Consider the following 16328-nt stretch of genomic DNA (forward strand, 5'->3'; position numbering starts at 1 on the left):
GTACGGCGACAATCCTCGAGAAGGGATCAAGATGATAAATTACATGCATGAAATACTCCTGTGTATTATTTTGCTAATGCGGAACTTTTGTGACGCGGAGAAAGTTGGAGTAAGTGAGTCATTCGGTAAAGTTTTTGGCATATACATTATAGCATCTCTGCTGCAGTAACCAGGTACCGAGCGAGATTTGTGACCCATAATCATCATCTGCATCTCAGTCACTATTAATAAATCTGATTCTTATTCATTATGTCTAGCGACTCCAACTTTGCCACAATAGTCACTCCATCTCAGCTTACCACCTCATTCAAACATCTCTTCTCCAATATTCCCTCGTCAGATCCAACCATTCTCGTACATTCCTCTCTTCGATCCGTCGGCTTCATTCCTGGATATTCTCCCTCAGTCATCCAGTCTCTTCTCTCCGCCCTCGGTCCTTCTGGCACCATCGTTGTTCCAACTCATACAGGCGATAATTCTGATCCTGCCGCGTGGCAGGCACCTCCAGTACCAGAATCATGGTGGCAGCCAATTAGAGACTCTATACCGGCCTACGACCCAGCTACAACTATCACCAGAGTCGTTGGTGTTGTTCCCGAGACGCTGCGAACATGGCCTGGCGCCCTCCGTTCAGCTCATCCACAGACATCCTTTGCGGCGTTGGGTCCTCAGGCAGAGCGCATCACAGAGGGACACGCACCGAATTGTCGCTTAGGTGAATCAAGTCCACTGGCAAAACTTGAAGCTGTGGATGCTTGGGTTTTGCTTCTCGGGGTTGGTTGGGACAAATGCACAGCTTTTCATCTCGCCGAATATCGTATCGAGAATCCTCGTCTGGAAGACAACTCATTTGCCATAAATATAGATGGCCAGCGACAATGGATTACGGTGCAAGACGTGGCTATTACTGATGAAGATTTTGAGCGGCTTGGAGCTGACTTTGAGAGAGATTGCAGGGTCATACATGGAACTGTTGGAGCAGCTGACTGCCGGCTGTTTTCTTTGCGAGAAGCAGTCGAGTATGCAACAAGATGGATGAACAAGAATAGAAGCAAACAAGATTGATGATGCAGGAATGCAGGTTTACTCATACCGTCACAGAGCTTTCGGAGAGGGAGCTGGGGAAGAAATGATATTATTTGGTTGGATAATGTATATCTTGATGCTTCATGATACAGGATTGGCTTGCTTCGTGACTAAAATTGAATCAGAGAGCTAACTCATGCCTGTTTCTCACGAGATATAGCATCTTGAGATAGTGTGCGGCTTCGTATGATAGATAGCCAACTCTGTGCATATACCTCGCCTATTTTTCTCTCCCTCTCAAGGGATCCTTCTTCAAACATTCCCCAGTCTTTATAACGCCATGCCAATTCGTAAAGTATGACTGCCACCAACGCCCTTGAACTCCGAAATGTACTGTGATCGACGCCCGCAAAAAGGTCATGCCATGGACCCAGCTTTTCCCACCTCTCAGCCGTATCGCCTCTCCTCTAGCCAGACTGGAACAGGGTATCTTCGTCACGCAGATACTCGCCGCAGTCAGCTTGTCTGAAGCAAACAACTCCAGTGGGATCGAGTCTCCTGCTCTCCGCGGTGCTGCGAGCGCTGACTCCGAATCCCAGAGGAACATCGTCCATAGTGTAGACAACCAGGCCCTGGTGCTCGGGGCAGTCTTCTGAGTAACGACCGACGTGCGCCTTGACAACGTTTCCGCCGTAGAGGAATGGCATGACTCCGTTGGGGCGAATCCAGAGTTTGTGTCGTGCGTGCTCGGCGAGAATGGGGAGGGCGGTGATGTGGATTCGGAATTTGCCAGACTTTGTGAATTTGCCTATTCGTAGGACTCTATGTTAGTTTGCGCCCACAGACGGGTCGGAGGAAGAGTAGCGCATACCCAAGCAAGTTCCTAGAGAAAGGAGATTGTCGCGAGAAATTGAAGTTGCCAGATTGGCCATGGAGAGGCGGACAAGATAGACTCGGTTCTGCGACAGGCGAAAGACGTTTCGATCGCCATCCTCTTGGGGGGCGATGATGTTCTTGAGCGATGCGCCGGTGTATTCAGCGAGCTTCTTGAAGACGGCCTGTGTCTCTTCTTCGGTGAGAGGACGCATTGTGGAATATTTTGTTGTTTTTTGATATACGGGAGACGAGGATTGGTAAAGTTCGATTAATGGCAAAGATTTGAAGGCTAGATCCAGGAACAAAATGTTTGGCCCAGAAGTTTTTCAGAGTGATAAGAAATTTCCGATAAGAGGTACAGAATTGGCTGTGGGGCTAGTCGACGTTAGATGCAGAGGTACCTCGTCACCCATGGTTTGCGTTGTGGGAACCTCAACGCTAAACTGTACCCGCGCTATGCTCTATGAAGTAATTGGACGAGAAGATTGTTAAGAGGAAATGAGTGTCGAGGTGGATTTTACATTCAATGATATCATGAGTAACGTTCAATAGATGAATGAACTCAATTGCCTCGATTGAATAGAATTACAAAATATGCGTAAAAGATGTACTTCGTATACATTTTGAAAAAGAGCTTCAAATCATCCTCTCTGGTGAATAAAGACAGCTCAAATACCAGCGCTTGTAAGTGCCATTTACCTGTCGGTATTCACTAGAGTTTTGGCTTCACCCCGACTTAAGATATATTATACTGCGCAGGACATTTTGAGGCATCTATTTCTCTTTTTTAATCTCTGTATTATCTCAAATCTCATCAGATCTAATTTTAAAGCTGTTCAACGTGAACAAACAGCAATCATGATATCTCAATACTCTTTAGTATATCTGCACAACCATATTGACATAAATCATCAATGCTGAGACGCAAAAGCAGCCGCATACACATCCATATCGGCAACAAACCCATTGGTCCGTGTCGGCTCCCATCCAAGCAACTGTTTGGCGCGCGATGAAGATCCGCGCAAAGTTGTGCTCATGGCTTCGGCAAACAAATTATCGCCAGACCCAACCAGCTTGTATTCTCCCTTGTAACCCCAAGCAGAAGCCATGGTTTTGAAGATCTCAGACATGGACTCCTGGCTAGTGAGCAGATCAAACACCGGGTACACAGAGCCGCTGTTAATCAGAGACAGATTCTCAATCGCCTTTTGGAAGCCGGTAGCCACGTCGTCAACATGAATGAGCGCCGGCCTCGCGTCAGCTTGCAGAGGAACGTTGACAGGTTCCGAGGAGCCACTTCGAGCTGCTTGAAGGAGAGGGAGGATAAAAGAGGTCCAGATAGTGTTTTCGTAGCCATAGATCAATGCTGGTCTCAGGACAGCAACATCCAAGACATCGGAAGATGCCAAGATGGAATTCTCAAGGCCAACTCTCCACGCGACAAGAGCTCTTGGAGGAGTGACACCACTAGGACCAGCAATGTTGAGATCGTTCACTGCTTTATCACTAGATCCATGGACCCAAGTGCCCGAGCAATAGATAAATCCAAGCTTAGGACCCTTGATGCCAGAAGCGGCATAGCTGTTCAGTCGCTCTTGGCTGATCTCCTTGGCATGGCTGAGGAATTTGGCCGACTCTTGATTGGCACCGGCAATGTCAACGATAACGTCGATGTGGTAGTCGCGGACAGCCTTCATATATTCTTGGGGCTCATTTACTGGATCAGCGCAGATGATGGGCGTGACTTCTGCGAGAGCCAATGTTTTGGCCTTGGCCTCAGATCGAGCAATGCCGTATACTTGGTGCTGGCCGCTTCGAACTAAAGTCTCGGCTAGTCGCTTGCCAACATAACCAGTAGCGCCAAGGATGAGGACTTTGGTCATTTTGATTGGATGTTACTTTTAAAGGTATGTAAGTGGGATGTGACTGAAGAGATCGTGTTGGGGTGTAAGTTGATGTGTTTTGTTGTTGCTTGTTTCTTTCGGATGAGAGTGATCGGAACCATCTTGAAAAGTTGGAATCAAACATGATATATATATATTCCTGTACGTGTATGTCTTTGGCAAGTAGTTTATGATGACATTTGTGAAATCGCCTCTCAGTGACGACCGTGGTGCTTTTCGGAAACAAGACTTGAAGCCGCCGAAGCTCAACAATCCCAGATTACCCAATTCAGTAATTCTGTGTCCGCTTCTCTCCGCGACCTCTCAGCTATTCAGTGGTCAGTAATGAGAGAAGCTCCGGAGACCAACGTTACCGTTCCTGGATTAGGCCGTCCGCCAAAGCCGAAATGTCGGCCCAGACACATACAAACGGATATTGGCTGCACGCCTGGCTCTTTAATTCCGGTAGTATATGAACTTGTCCGACAGCTCCAAAGCCATAGTCGTACGAAGTTATGGTGAGATATAACACCGAACAGCCACAGCTTCTGCGCTTCCCAAATGCAGGTTGTAGCTGGAGCTCACTCACACAAATTACCCTGCATCTACTCGCAAAGAATTTTGTTACTCATGTCTACTTCAATGACGACGTTTGTACGCAATTAGCCCAATGGTGAGATGTCGCGATAGGGCGTTTGACAAATTAATTCGTTCAGACAAATTAATTCACCCAGTCACGGAAAATGAGGTTTGCACCTTCACAGATAAGTCGGCTTGAATACCTATTCTCTTACGGTATGAGCATTGGCTATGTCCAAAATATCCCCTTTTAAGAAAACCACTCATTTATTGACCTGCACAACTTATAGTAGGGAGAATAAGAGAACAATTAAGGTTGCTTGCAACTACAACGAAATGGCAATCGTCCCGAGGAATGAGAAGAAAACTCCCAAACAAGCAACTAAAGCGCAGGCAGCCGCACGTGATCCCAGCGATTAATGTCTGAGTCATACTCGCGTGGTCTAAAAAACCGGTCGCTTGCATTGCCTCGCTTGTCTCGTTTGTTAGTAAAGCTCTATCTTCGCCTAATGACGTTGTTGAATTGTAGAGTAAGGGCGTGAAAAATGCGCCCTCTGACAACTCTGTGATCTAGAACATTGAAAGCTCTGAAGAGAAAAAGTATTTAAACTGTTTCTCTATCAATTATCTTCTTCAATTTCTCTTCAGCTTTTTATAATCAGATTTACCTTATGTCTGAAACGCCGTCTCAAAGTCTCTTTATATTTCAACTAGAATTGTTACATCATCTCCATTTTCACAGCTCAACACCATGTCTCTCTCTGATCGAGCCACAAAATCTGAAAAGCACGGCCAAGATTTGCTGATATGGAAGGTTTTGCTGGATTTATGGGATCAAGAGACCAATCCCTCTGGAATTGTCAGCCTGGGCGTCGCCGAAAACAGGCTGATGCATGACACTCTCTCAAAGCACATCCACGACAATCTGACGCTGTCTAACCATGCATTTACTTATGGCGATGGCGCAGGAGGGTCCAACCATATAAAAAAGGCAATGTCTCGATTTCTCACCAAGCACCTCAAGCCTGTAACGCCAATTATTCCAGCTCATATCTCTGTCACAAATGGATGCAGCTCTGTGATTGAGCATCTTTCATGGGCATTTGCCAACCCTGGAGATGGATTTCTGCTAGGACAGCCATATTACGGCACATTTATCGAGGATCTGTCTGCACGAACAGGCGCAAAGGTTGTCCGAGTACCTTTTCATGATATCGATCCTTTGGGCGAAAACGCCGTTGCCAAGTACGAAGAGGCGCTGAAGCAAGCAGAGGCCAACGGGACGAAAGTGGCTGGATTAGTCCTTTGCAACCCCCATAACCCTCTTGGGCGCTGCTATAGCCGAGATACTATCGTCGGGCTTTTGAAGCTCTGCGAGAAATACCAGATCCACTTCATCAGCGATGAGATTTATGCCTTGTCCGTTTGGGACAACACAGTCGATACCGACGTTCCAGTTCAGCCGTTTACATCTTGCCTCAGCATCGAGACCGCCGGTATTATCGATCCTTCTCGGGTCCATGTCATCTGGGGCATGTCCAAGGATTTTGGGGCAAACGGCATCAGAGTGGGAGCCCTCATCTCACAGGCCAACCCGTCATTGCACGCTGCGCTGATTCCCGTCAACCTCTATAGCTCCGTATCATCCGTCTCGGATCATGTTACGGCTAACATTCTTGAGGATGATGTTTGGGTTGAGGCTTACATTGCTGAGAATAGGAGACGGCTTGCGGAACAATACAGGGCTGTGACATCGTGGGCAAAGGAGAACAACATCACCTATCGACCCGGTGTTAACGCTGCCTTCTTCCTGTGGGTGGACCTGGGAAGTAAATATAAGTCACTGCATCCCAATGCTGAGACGGACGACTTGAACAAGACAATAGCCACTGCACTGCTTAAGCACAAGATATTTCTGGCGTCTGGGACGGCGTTTGGCTCAGAAGAACCCGGCTGGTTCCGAATTGTGTTTTCACACCCAGGATACTATCTGCAGGAGGGCCTGAAGAGAGTAAGCAAAGCGCTGGCTGAGCTATGATTGGTTCCAAGGGTGAACATGGGCTTTAGGAAACTTTAAGCAGCGAAAGGAGTTAATGGATAATGTTTTTGAAGGACACATTGTGTGAGACTTCATCTGAACCTATTCCTCAATTAATACGTGACTATCTGTGAATGCACCGATTTCGGCATCCTGGATTTGGCTTCTGATTATGATCCTTGTGCCCCATGGTCGGCCGACTCTGGTCATTTTAGCTTGAGCCGGGTCACATTTGGTAACCTTTCTCTTAAGAAATGTAAGTCATGATAAAGAGCAGGCTGTTTTGGTATAGTGGATTTGCAAGCCGTGAACTTCTGTGAGGGGAAAGTGGGGATGTCAAATCAAGACCCGTAACTCGCGCCCTCTGTAAGCTTCAAGGTGTGGGAAAGAGAGACAAGGGCGGGCGGTAGTTAAGGTGTGGCTTACGGTAGATGAGGCTTGGTTGTAGGAAGTTGAGAACTATATATGCTGGTATTCGCTGATTCTTAGCTGAGCTGCAGGAACAATGTATGGAACATGTCAAAAGTTTCTACAGATAGCCAAACTGGTCACTGGAGTGTGATGATGAGTTGGGTAATGTCTCGAGCCGATCTCATTAGCAATTGGATTGTAACCCCGACCACCCGAGCTTTATCTGCTCTAGCTCAGACAGGAAGGCCAAGATAAGAATGCATATGGATGATCCAGACGTCATGAACAATGGCGTTCCTTGACTCGCGGCTTCTATGGGCTCTAGCCTTCATGGGGACTATATTTCTCCTCCATTTGAAGAACCAGAGTGCGCATTTTCTAATCTCGACAGCATCCTTGCTTCAATTCCCCCGCAGAGTCAACATGTTTCGAGCGCCGTTTCTCGGTGCCCCTTGCAAGAATTGATAGGCATCTTTAGTCACGCATCCACCATTATCCCATACACGTGTGGGCTAATAGTGTCTATCTAGTGAATCGGCGTGTTGACCAACAGCAACTCGGCATTGAGTCTAAAGGATGTGGTGTGTTGCACGGAAGAGAAGGATGAAGAGAGGGGTTGGCAGAGATTTGAGTATATAAGGCTGGCTTGATCCTCCCTCTGAGAGAATCGACGAGGATTCCCTTTGACAAGTCGGATCTCTGGTCTTCAGCAATTCTTGAACTTTGAGGCAGAAATGACCCAACTCCGGCTGAGATCGGTAGTTAAGGCACTCACGCTTTCTCTATCTATATTGCCTCATAGCTCAGCGTCTCCAACACCGCCATGCAGTACACCGCCCGGTGTTCACATTCCCAAACAGGGTGCCGTAGCCTCACAAAGCACGGTATGCAGTGAGATTGGTATTCAGCTGCTAAAAGACGGAGGAAATGCTGTCGACGCCCTCGTGGGCACAGTCTTTTGCGTCGGTGTCATTGGAATGTATCATAGTGGCATTGGTGGTGGTGGCTTCCTACTGTTGAGGACGAGTGATGGCAAATACGAGTTTGTCGATCTGCGTGAGACAGCCCCGGCTGCAGCAACTCAAGATATGTACAACGACGACGAGAATCTGAGTATTTACAGTGGCCTTGCAAGGTAATCTCGCAATAAAGCGGCATGTTCTTGAAGATTTATATGACTGACTGACTGACATCTCTATAGCGGTGTTCCTGGTGAGCTTCGAGGGACAGAATATATCCACAACAAGTACGGCGCTCTGCCATGGGCTCATGTCATCAAGCCCTCAATCGACGTTGCCAGAAACGGATTTAAAGTGACGGAGGACTTGATCAGCACTATCAAGTCGACGTCTCCTAACAACTTTCTCACAGAAGACCCAGCATGGGCCATCGACTTTGCACCCAAGGGGCGCCTTGTCCGGCTGGGCGAGACAATGACTCGAAAAAGATATGCTGATACGCTCGAATCAATAGCTCATCACGGCGCAGATTCTTTTTACACTGGTCCTCTCGCAAATGCCACAATTCGCGCCTTGAAAGCAGCGGGCGGGATCATGACGCTGGAAGATCTGAAGAACTACACCGTTGCCATCAGGGAACCCCTGCAGATCAACTATCGCGGTTACAAGCTCACGAGCACAAGTGCTCCGTCAAGTGGTGCCGTTGTACTCAGCGCTCTCAACACTGTTAGTGGCTACGAAGATTTCGGAGATCCGTCCCAGGTGAATTTGACCACGCATCGACTGGATGAAGCCATCCGATTTGCATACGGCCAGCGCACCCAGCTTGGGGACCCATCTTTTGTTGAAGGCCTTGACAAGTACTCAAAAGAAATGATTGCTCCTGCCACTGGAGCCGAGATTCGCTCCAAAATCTCAGACTTTAAGACTCAAAACGTCTCGTACTATGACCCCAAAGGCTTGGAATCCCTTGAAACTCCTGGAACTTCACATATTGTTGCTGCGGATGCCAGCGGAATGGCTGTCTCGATGACTACAACGATCAACTTGCTCTTTGGTTCAACGCTGATTGTCCCAGAGACGGGAGTCATCATGAACAACGAAATGAACGACTTTAGTATTCCGGGAGTTAGCAATAGCTTTGGCTACATTCCCAGCCCGGCCAACTATATTCGCCCAGGAAAGCGCCCTTTATCTTCCATTTCTCCTATTATAGCGGAGACTGCGGACGGAAAGCTTTATCTCGCCCTCGGTGCTGCGGGTGGCAGCCGCATTATCACAGCCAACATTCAGAACACGATTCACGTTCTGGACTCCAATATGACCACCGCTGAAGCATTAGCAAGCCCGCGTTTGCATGATCAGCTGGTTCCAGATCAGACCAGCTTTGAGTATGCATACGACAATCGCACGGTGGCTTTCATGAAGTCGCTTGGTCACAATGTTACTTGGGTTGCACCGGGACAGAGTGCCGCACAAGCTGTAAGACTGCTGCCGAACGGTACATTTGAGGCAGCTGGAGAACCTAGACAAGTGACGTCTGGTGGATTCGCTATTTGATACACGTTAATGAGCTATGTATATTTGATGGGTGTATTGGGCTCCTAGTATAGTGAGAGGCCTAGCAGGATGACAGTTATGTCCCCAGATACATAATAGTAAAGATACTACATATATTCTCCTTTAAAAAAGACCATTTTCTTTGCTCTAGAACAAAAATTATCACTTCCAATATTATGGCACTGGTTGCTGATGGCGATGAATAAGATCATAGTGGCATTGCCTTCTCCCCGTCACTGAAAGAGACGCCTGATATCTATCGAATTCTGCAATATTTGCTAGGGCTGCACTTCAAACTCGTTGTAAATAATATTCTTTTATTGGTGTAGTGTAGATAACGCAGTTCTAGGTATAGGGACTGACTGCATATTGCAGTATGTACGTCGTTCCTTATGGTTAGCTTCGCCCTTTCTGGCCGACTCTCAGCGCATTTCTAAAGACATCATTTAGTTCGCTCGCTTTTTAATGTCATTCTCCCACGAGGTGAGCAAATCCATAATCGAAACAGAGTTGGTCCAGCTTGGTGATGGCCTCGGGGCCTCCTTGAGACCTTGTGCGATGCACTCTTCCACACGCTTCACCTGGTGCCCAAAAGCATCCATCTGGGCTGAAACAACAATCTCTTCTGTCGCTCCACCATAAGTCTTAATCTCAATAACGTTGTCGCCCGCCAGTGGGAGCCAGGGGTTTGTCTTGAATCGCAGAACACCCTTGTCGCCCTGAATAGAAAAGGAAAAATCGTTGCCAAAGCTATCAGTTGACTGAATTGTGGCCAAGACGCCATTGTCGAACCGAACATTGAGAGAAGCGTCACGGGCATGCAGACTGCCTTCGTTGGACAGGTTGCCCATGCCAGTAAGCTGTCTCTTCTCAAACGCATCAGGTCCAAACGCCGTCTCCATGATGAAATGCACCAGGGAAACTGGGTAGCATCCCAGGTTGTAAATGGTGCCCATGCCCAGAGGGTTGGCCTTCTTCCAGATGTTGGCGGCGTAGTAGCCTGACATGCCCTTGATCGAGCCGAGAACACCAGATCGCACAATGGAGGCAACCTTCTCCATCAAAGGGTGAGAGAGATACATGAGTCCCTCGAGGAAGAAAACATTCGCCTCCTTGACAGCTGCAATCATAGCATGCGAATCCTCCATGGTTGTTGCGAGAGACTTCTCTGAGAGAATGGCCTTACCCCTCTTCGCGGCAGCAATCACAGCGGAAGAGTGCATATGGCTAGGCAAGCCGACATAGACGACATCGACCTCGGCATCGTCAATCAGAGCTTCCAGGTCCTGGTATTTGGTGGCGATGTTGTATTTTGCAGCAAAAGCGTCGAGACGGGCCTCATTGCGTCCAAAGACGGCCGTGATGCGTGAACCAGGGCTGGCGAGGATCGACTTGACAACGGTGTCAGAGATGAAGCTGGTACCAAGAATTCCCCAGCGCAACATCTTGAACTTTGTATTCTTCTTGATTCTTGTTATTGGATAAGAAGGAAGTCAATTGGGGGGAGAAGATGTCGAATACCGTGAAATGAATGTACAATTTTTAACGGCCAGGAACAGTAGTAAGCCGCGGCTTGATGCCAATTTTCAAGCTTAAAAGCGGACACACACTAATGAGATGGATGGAGATTTTTCTCTTGCGGAGCACGGCGGCCGCCGGATTCGCCGATGGGAGCCGATAGACTATTGCGGAGTCCTGAGGCCAAATTGGCTGTAATAATAATGAGATATGCGTGAAGCGTGAATATTATTGGTGCCCAACAATTGACTCCATTCGTGTTGGATTGCGAGTGTGGGGGGATGAGGAGAAGAAGACTTTGACAGCATCCGTGGGAGGAGATGCGCCATGCTGGGATAGGAGGAACATCTAACATCTATTTATGGATACTTTATCACTGTAAAGAGCTTTGCATTCTACACTTACATATACATATGGACGGGATAAAGTATGCTTGAAAGGGCAAGAGAAGGACAAACACTGAAAAGAGGTGAAGAGAATATATCACCAATTATATCGATAGTATTTCTGTTAGAAACTTTTCCCAAATGGTATCCATCGATGGGCAGTGGGTGTGCCAGCCTCTCCGGCTAGTATCCTCCCTAAACGCAGTAGGACTAATTGCAGACTCCGGCCAAGTCTTTTCTTGTAACTTCAAAAGAAAACCTTCCACATCTTCTCTTATTTCGGCTGTCATGGGAGAAATTTTAAAAAACATTTCTACCCAAGATATACCGTCGTTCAGAATATCTTCAGATACCCCGAGATCCTTAGCCATCTGACTAAAAGCGTTTGGAGTAGAAACTGTCTCAGAGCGGATAATGTCGTTACTATCCTCCGCACCTGTAGGATTATAAAAAGCTGGAGTTGCCACGTCTTCGTCCAATAGTTGTCGGTCGGTATCAGCGGTAATGTTACCGTGCTCATCGTTAATTGACGGTTCAACAACGAGGTCCAGACGAGCACTTCGACGTCGTTTACGTGGTGGCGGTGGTACAGTTTCGCCGTCGTCTTTATGCTCTTCGCCGCCCTCAATATGGCTCGGATCATTCAATACATCATCTGGCGGTGTAACACCTTGGGCAATCGATTGCTGCTTTCGTGGGGTGGTTTGCCCGGCAAGCGGGGGACAGAAAAACCGAGACTGAAAAGATTACGAATACACGCGCCTCAAATATTACGCCTACAAATCCTGACTCTTTAGGCATCTGCTACGGAGTACTATATCTATATTTCTCTAGTAACTACTACTATATCTATACTTCTTTAGTAGCTGCTGCTATAGTTATATTTCTCTAGCAACCGCCACTACCTACCGGGTATTATTTTTATACTGCGTCAGTTTCATAGACTAACTAGGTGCTTATATTGTTAAATGTATGCACTTATTTATTTTGCGGTCTCGCTTTTTCTGACCTCCGCTTGCCCGGTTCTGCCATCGTCTCGGGTGTCGATCAATCGCTGATCGATAGGGTTTAATCTGGCGCTGCGACGTCGGTATCGGGGTGGAGAGAGGGCAATTCCACTGTCATCTTGTATCTCATGATCTGGAATCGCCGGCATAATATCTGGTGTGACTTGTTCTCGCTTGGGATGGAGGCCTTCGGTGTCGGCCGGTATGCGATCGTCTCGAATGTCGACCAATGGCTGAACGACTGGGTTCAGTCTCGCGCTGCGACGAGTCGGAGCCATGTTCCTCGATTTGAAAAGAATTTGACGACGTTTTGGAGCCAATTGGACGATGTTCATGGCACTTTTACAATCTCTTGAATTGACTACATGATATATTCTTATTTCCCTGCCTCTACTTACTGAGGAAGGCACGATGGCCGCAAAGACAGACCTCCAGGTCCCTATACCTGCACATAACTCCCGTCAGTATTTTGGTCGGCTAGCTGGGTACATGTACCCATTGGCTCTGGCATGCACTGAGGCACCTACCAGTGTAATGCAGCTTTTACCGAGGTGGTTATATTGTAGGTAATTGTGTAAAATAATGCATATTGGTGGAAGAGCCTTTGGATGCATCAAACCTCCTCTAGTTGCCCATGTAACTAGCGAAATCTTATAAGTAGATTACTTTTATGTGTGCGTTGCATGGCTATTGCGTGATGATTCATATCTGTCCTATGTGATGATCCAGAAATGCAGCACAATGTCACGATTGCTCCCCATAAGATAACGATCTCCTCCTCACAGAGAGCGATTCGAAACACATCGCGCTCAAGTCTGCATACCAACTCCCCAACCACAGCAGCCAAGTCTACTGTTTTTTCTTGAGCTCTCCATTAGATTCTTCCCATTTTCTCGCCAGCGTAATCAGTTTCATTCCAGCTGCCGCACTCGCACCGTCTTCCAGCTGCTTTGTCCAGAAGCTTTCGTTGCCCGCAATCAGCAGCGATTTTCTGCGTTCTCGTTCTCTCGGACCAATGTGCTCTCCGTCACGCTTATGCTCCTCAATTTCCTCCAATATAGACAATCTTCTTGCGTACTGCTCGCTCCTCTCCCTGCGTAGTTCCTTGGAGCCAAAACGCTGGAAAATGACGCGAGCTACTGCCGTTAGAGCGAGGAGAATATGCTCGCTGATGAAGATAGTCAACGGTAGAGTCGACCAGCCCCCGCTCAAAACTCCATCAGTGCTGAATAAATGAACAATCGATGCGGATGTAATGCTCCCTAGCCACACGAGAATCTCCAGAGACACGATCCAAGGCCCAATACCATCTGCCCGGACCGGTGCAGGTCTCTGGTGCTCGATGCTAATTTTTGCAAAATCGGACCGAAGCTCGACCCAATTGTTGATGAGGAAGCCCAGTGGAATAAGCGGCCAGGCAGACGAAAACAGGGCCAGGTATCCAAACTGAAGAACCAGCTCTGCAATGTCATCCTGGACATTGTAGTGCTCTAATGTGGCCTCGTTGCGGCGCTTTTCCAAGAACTCGGCCTCGTCCTGATCGTCGGTGACCATGGAGATGAGAATAGTATCCTTTGTATAAGCGCGGCGATATTCCCGATACCAGCCGCTCATCTTATGCTTGATCAAGGGCAAGATGTTTTCCTCAAAAAAGCTCGACAATTGTCCGGTAACAGTCAACGTAATGACCTCGTGGCGCAGACGGTCAGAGTCCAGCCGGAATGGTATTTCGGTGAGATGGTGGCCGATACTGGGTGCGAATCGAACAATGTGACCCTCAAGCCAAGGGAATATTTGGTCGCCAAAGGGTACATAGACAAAAGCAGTGAGCAGGATGGGCAAATAGTTTGTGATGATGCTGAGAACGAAAATCTTTTGCGTGAGAGACATTTCGTGATTATCTGCTGTGCGGTGGTTCTCGTAGTTTGTTAACCACTTGGCCACTGTTTCGAGGTATGAACTGATGTAGGGAATCAGAACAGCCAGTAAAACCGTGGGCAAATAATCCTGTCGTCTCGTATTAGTCAGGTGCTTTTTATTTTGCCTTCCACCATATACCTGACCGGAAAGGCGACTCACAAGGTAGAAATTATTCGGACCATCATACGAATCGGATATCAGAATCTCGACAGCAAATACTGCACTGATCAGAATGCCGAGCGCTACGGTCGCGATGGCCATGAAAGGCACCTGGAGAAGTTGCCGTGAAATCTGCTTCCACTTGGGACTGTAGTGAATAGTTCGGCCGTATTTGTCCACAATGACTTTCTCATATTTGTATTCCGGTCGGTTTGTCTTCGTTTTGTTTACTCCCCTCACCTGCCAACGAACACTCAGGTCGACTTCTCGGACTTTCCAATATTCTAGAAAGACGGTACACCATACAACGGTTAGGATTGTGTAGACGATGGAGTATTTGGGAAGCCATAGCCAGGTGAAGAGGCCAGTAATGGCTGGGAAGATGAGAAAAGCCGAATATGATTGACCGAATGCAAAGTAAAACGAAACCTATGACATGACGGTATATGATTAGCAAATATATTCTAGAAATAATCGCACGGCTGCTGTGAGATTCACATACTTTTGAGCCGAAAAGATCTCGGATCTTGTCCAGGTCTTCGATGCCAAGGAGCAGTTTCTTACTAAGACCCCGTAGTAGTGCCTGGTTTACTTTATCATTGTGCATAGGGTAAATAGCCTTGACGTTCTTCCATTGGCCGATACCTGGAGTGATGCCTGCTCCTCCCATGGATTGTGGCCAGTTGACCAAATGGTCCATGGACAGAATGTCTTCAGCCTCGTACCATGCAGGCACGATGGTGTACTTGTTTCCCGGTGGCCGCGTTTGAGTGACGCCATAAAGCCAATCTCTCACTCTGCCTCGCACCATATTAGCTGCATTCTTTTGACAATACAATAAGTTATTTAAAGAGAAAGGAAAAAAAAAAAAAACATGCGAAAGTACATACCTCAATTTGTAAACTCTGTTTCCGAGAAGCGCACTTGGTGCCTTTACAAAGAGCAGGATTGTTTGTTCATATCCCGGCCTTACTTCAACGTGAAGGCCAGTAGCCTCCAGGTTTTTGAGCAAGGCAGTGAACTCATTTGTGGCTGTCTCGTAGTCTAACGTGATGTTTAGATGCAGCTCATGTTTAGATGACGATTATCATGGCTAGAATTACCTGTATCACTAAAGTCATAGACAACAACATATTTGTCGTTGTATGTTACATGAGCGGCCCGTGATGGCGATGGAGGTGGTGAGGGTGACCGGCGAAGCTCCGGATCTTTGACCGGCGGTACTTCCAAATGAAGAGGCATCGCGACAGAGTGGTACCGGCATATACAAATGACCAGCTTTTTCCTCTGTCTGCTTGAGATGGAGGGGCCTCGGAGCACTCTCGGCGATAGTTCTGGTGTGCCTGCTATTGGAGGCCAAACTGTCCGACTATCTGTCCGCGGACGCGATATTAGGAGGGGCCGAAGCTCCGGGAATTTTTGTTTAGATAGAACCGAAGGCTGTCCTCCGAGTGGTTGAAAGAGAACGGAGGCCTGTGAACAGTGAAATGCGATATTTGACTCCAGGAAAACTAGCCGACGGGCAAAACAGTCACACAAGAGGCAGATACAAACACAAAGAACGCAAAGAAAGACGAAGCTCCTGTCCCAGAGGTGTCAAGAGCTTTGACCGCGGGACATGTGTACAGTGGTGGGTAGGGCTGCAAGGAATCCGTCAGAATCGAGATGCTTCATTGGCTGCCCATCTTAGCTTTCTCGGCTCTGGGTGCCGGTGCTGAAAGGACTGATTCACGCTTAGCTTAGGGGGTAAAATAGCAGGGGAAACAAGTAATTGACAGCCTGTCTTATAGACAGCTACTCCACTCGCCGCCAAATTTCGCCACGAGTAAAATATAACCAGTCAAGGAGACTCTTTCTTTTGTGCATCTTGAGCATCTGTGGTTATAAACTGATATGAAAACTAAATTAAGCTATGGATATCATTCAGTTTGGGAATTGTTTGCTGAAAACAGCCATAAACGACACCGACACACCCGTGACTGTTCAGTATTCAGCTAAATTCGTGG

At 47.5% G+C, this 16328-nt stretch overlaps 7 protein-coding genes across 7 annotated transcripts; 3 read left to right on the forward strand and 4 right to left on the reverse strand.

Annotated features, from left to right (window-relative positions):
• Positions 1 to 76: 76 nt before the first annotated feature.
• Positions 77 to 1065, forward strand: M431DRAFT_498648 (hypothetical protein; the record flags this gene model as incomplete). The annotated part of the gene is made up of 2 exons (XM_024917716.1): positions 77 to 125; positions 341 to 1065. The coding sequence occupies 2 exons, from the start codon at positions 77 to 79 to the stop codon at positions 1063 to 1065; spliced, it is 774 nt and encodes a 257-aa protein (XP_024771076.1).
• Positions 1066 to 1114: 49 nt separating this feature from the next.
• On the reverse strand, positions 1115 to 2187 carry M431DRAFT_511493 (hypothetical protein). The gene is made up of 2 exons (XM_024919663.1): positions 1898 to 2187; positions 1115 to 1834 (listed from the first exon to the last, which is right to left on the reverse strand). The coding sequence occupies exons 1-2, from the start codon at positions 2112 to 2114 to the stop codon at positions 1494 to 1496; spliced, it is 558 nt and encodes a 185-aa protein (XP_024771077.1). The 5' UTR covers positions 2115 to 2187; the 3' UTR covers positions 1115 to 1493.
• Positions 2188 to 2813: 626 nt separating this feature from the next.
• Positions 2814 to 3785, reverse strand: M431DRAFT_8604 (hypothetical protein; the record flags this gene model as incomplete). Its single annotated transcript, XM_024923630.1, has 1 exon — positions 2814 to 3785. One exon carries the CDS (start codon positions 3783 to 3785, stop codon positions 2814 to 2816), a length of 972 nt encoding a protein of 323 aa, XP_024771078.1.
• A 1235-nt stretch (positions 3786 to 5020) lies between these two features.
• M431DRAFT_511494 (hypothetical protein) lies at positions 5021 to 6489 on the forward strand. The gene has a single exon (XM_024919664.1). It carries the CDS (start codon positions 5116 to 5118, stop codon positions 6400 to 6402), a length of 1287 nt encoding a protein of 428 aa, XP_024771079.1. The 5' UTR covers positions 5021 to 5115; the 3' UTR covers positions 6403 to 6489.
• Positions 6490 to 7547: 1058 nt separating this feature from the next.
• Positions 7548 to 9332, forward strand: M431DRAFT_523270 (hypothetical protein; the record flags this gene model as incomplete). Its single annotated transcript, XM_024920533.1, has 2 exons — positions 7548 to 7948; positions 8015 to 9332. The coding sequence occupies 2 exons, from the start codon at positions 7548 to 7550 to the stop codon at positions 9330 to 9332; spliced, it is 1719 nt and encodes a 572-aa protein (XP_024771080.1).
• M431DRAFT_511495 (hypothetical protein) lies at positions 9323 to 10933 on the reverse strand. Its single transcript, XM_024919665.1, has one exon. The coding sequence runs from the start codon at positions 10775 to 10777 to the stop codon at positions 9779 to 9781; it is 999 nt and encodes a 332-aa protein (XP_024771081.1). The 5' UTR covers positions 10778 to 10933; the 3' UTR covers positions 9323 to 9778.
• A 1902-nt stretch (positions 10934 to 12835) lies between these two features.
• M431DRAFT_241882 (hypothetical protein) lies at positions 12836 to 15686 on the reverse strand. The gene is made up of 5 exons (XM_024913721.1): positions 15426 to 15686; positions 15213 to 15366; positions 14825 to 15119; positions 14323 to 14751; positions 12836 to 14250 (listed from the first exon to the last, which is right to left on the reverse strand). The coding sequence occupies exons 1-5, from the start codon at positions 15562 to 15564 to the stop codon at positions 13093 to 13095; spliced, it is 2175 nt and encodes a 724-aa protein (XP_024771082.1). The 5' UTR covers positions 15565 to 15686; the 3' UTR covers positions 12836 to 13092.
• Between the last annotated feature and the right edge of the window lie 642 nt (positions 15687 to 16328).

The sequence above is a fragment of the Trichoderma harzianum genome, assembly GCF_003025095.1.
Source record: "Trichoderma harzianum CBS 226.95 unplaced genomic scaffold M431scaffold_12, whole genome shotgun sequence".
Taxonomy (NCBI): Eukaryota; Fungi; Ascomycota; class Sordariomycetes; order Hypocreales; family Hypocreaceae; genus Trichoderma; species Trichoderma harzianum.

Excerpts from the sequence above, each read along its gene's own strand:
- M431DRAFT_511494 (XM_024919664.1), top strand. The coding sequence starts at position 5,116 with ATGTCTCTCTCTGATCGAGCCACAAAATCTGAAAAGCACGGCCAAGAT.
- M431DRAFT_511495 (XM_024919665.1), bottom strand. The coding sequence starts at position 10,777 with ATGTTGCGCTGGGGAATTCTTGGTACCAGCTTCATCTCTGACACCGTT.
- M431DRAFT_511493 (XM_024919663.1), bottom strand. The coding sequence starts at position 2,114 with ATGCGTCCTCTCACCGAAGAAGAGACACAGGCCGTCTTCAAGAAGCTC. Across the intron at positions 1,835-1,897 it reads TTCTCTAGGAACTTGCTTGG|GCAAATTCACAAAGTCTGGC; the intron begins GTATGCGCTACT and ends TCCTACGAATAG.
- M431DRAFT_241882 (XM_024913721.1), bottom strand. The coding sequence starts at position 15,564 with ATGCCTCTTCATTTGGAAGTACCGCCGGTCAAAGATCCGGAGCTTCGC. Across the intron at positions 15,120-15,212 it reads AACAGAGTTTACAAATTGAG|AGTGAGAGATTGGCTTTATG; the intron begins GTATGTACTTTC and ends GGTGCGAGGCAG. Across the intron at positions 14,251-14,322 it reads GTCCGAATAATTTCTACCTT|GATTATTTGCCCACGGTTTT; the intron begins GTGAGTCGCCTT and ends ACGAGACGACAG.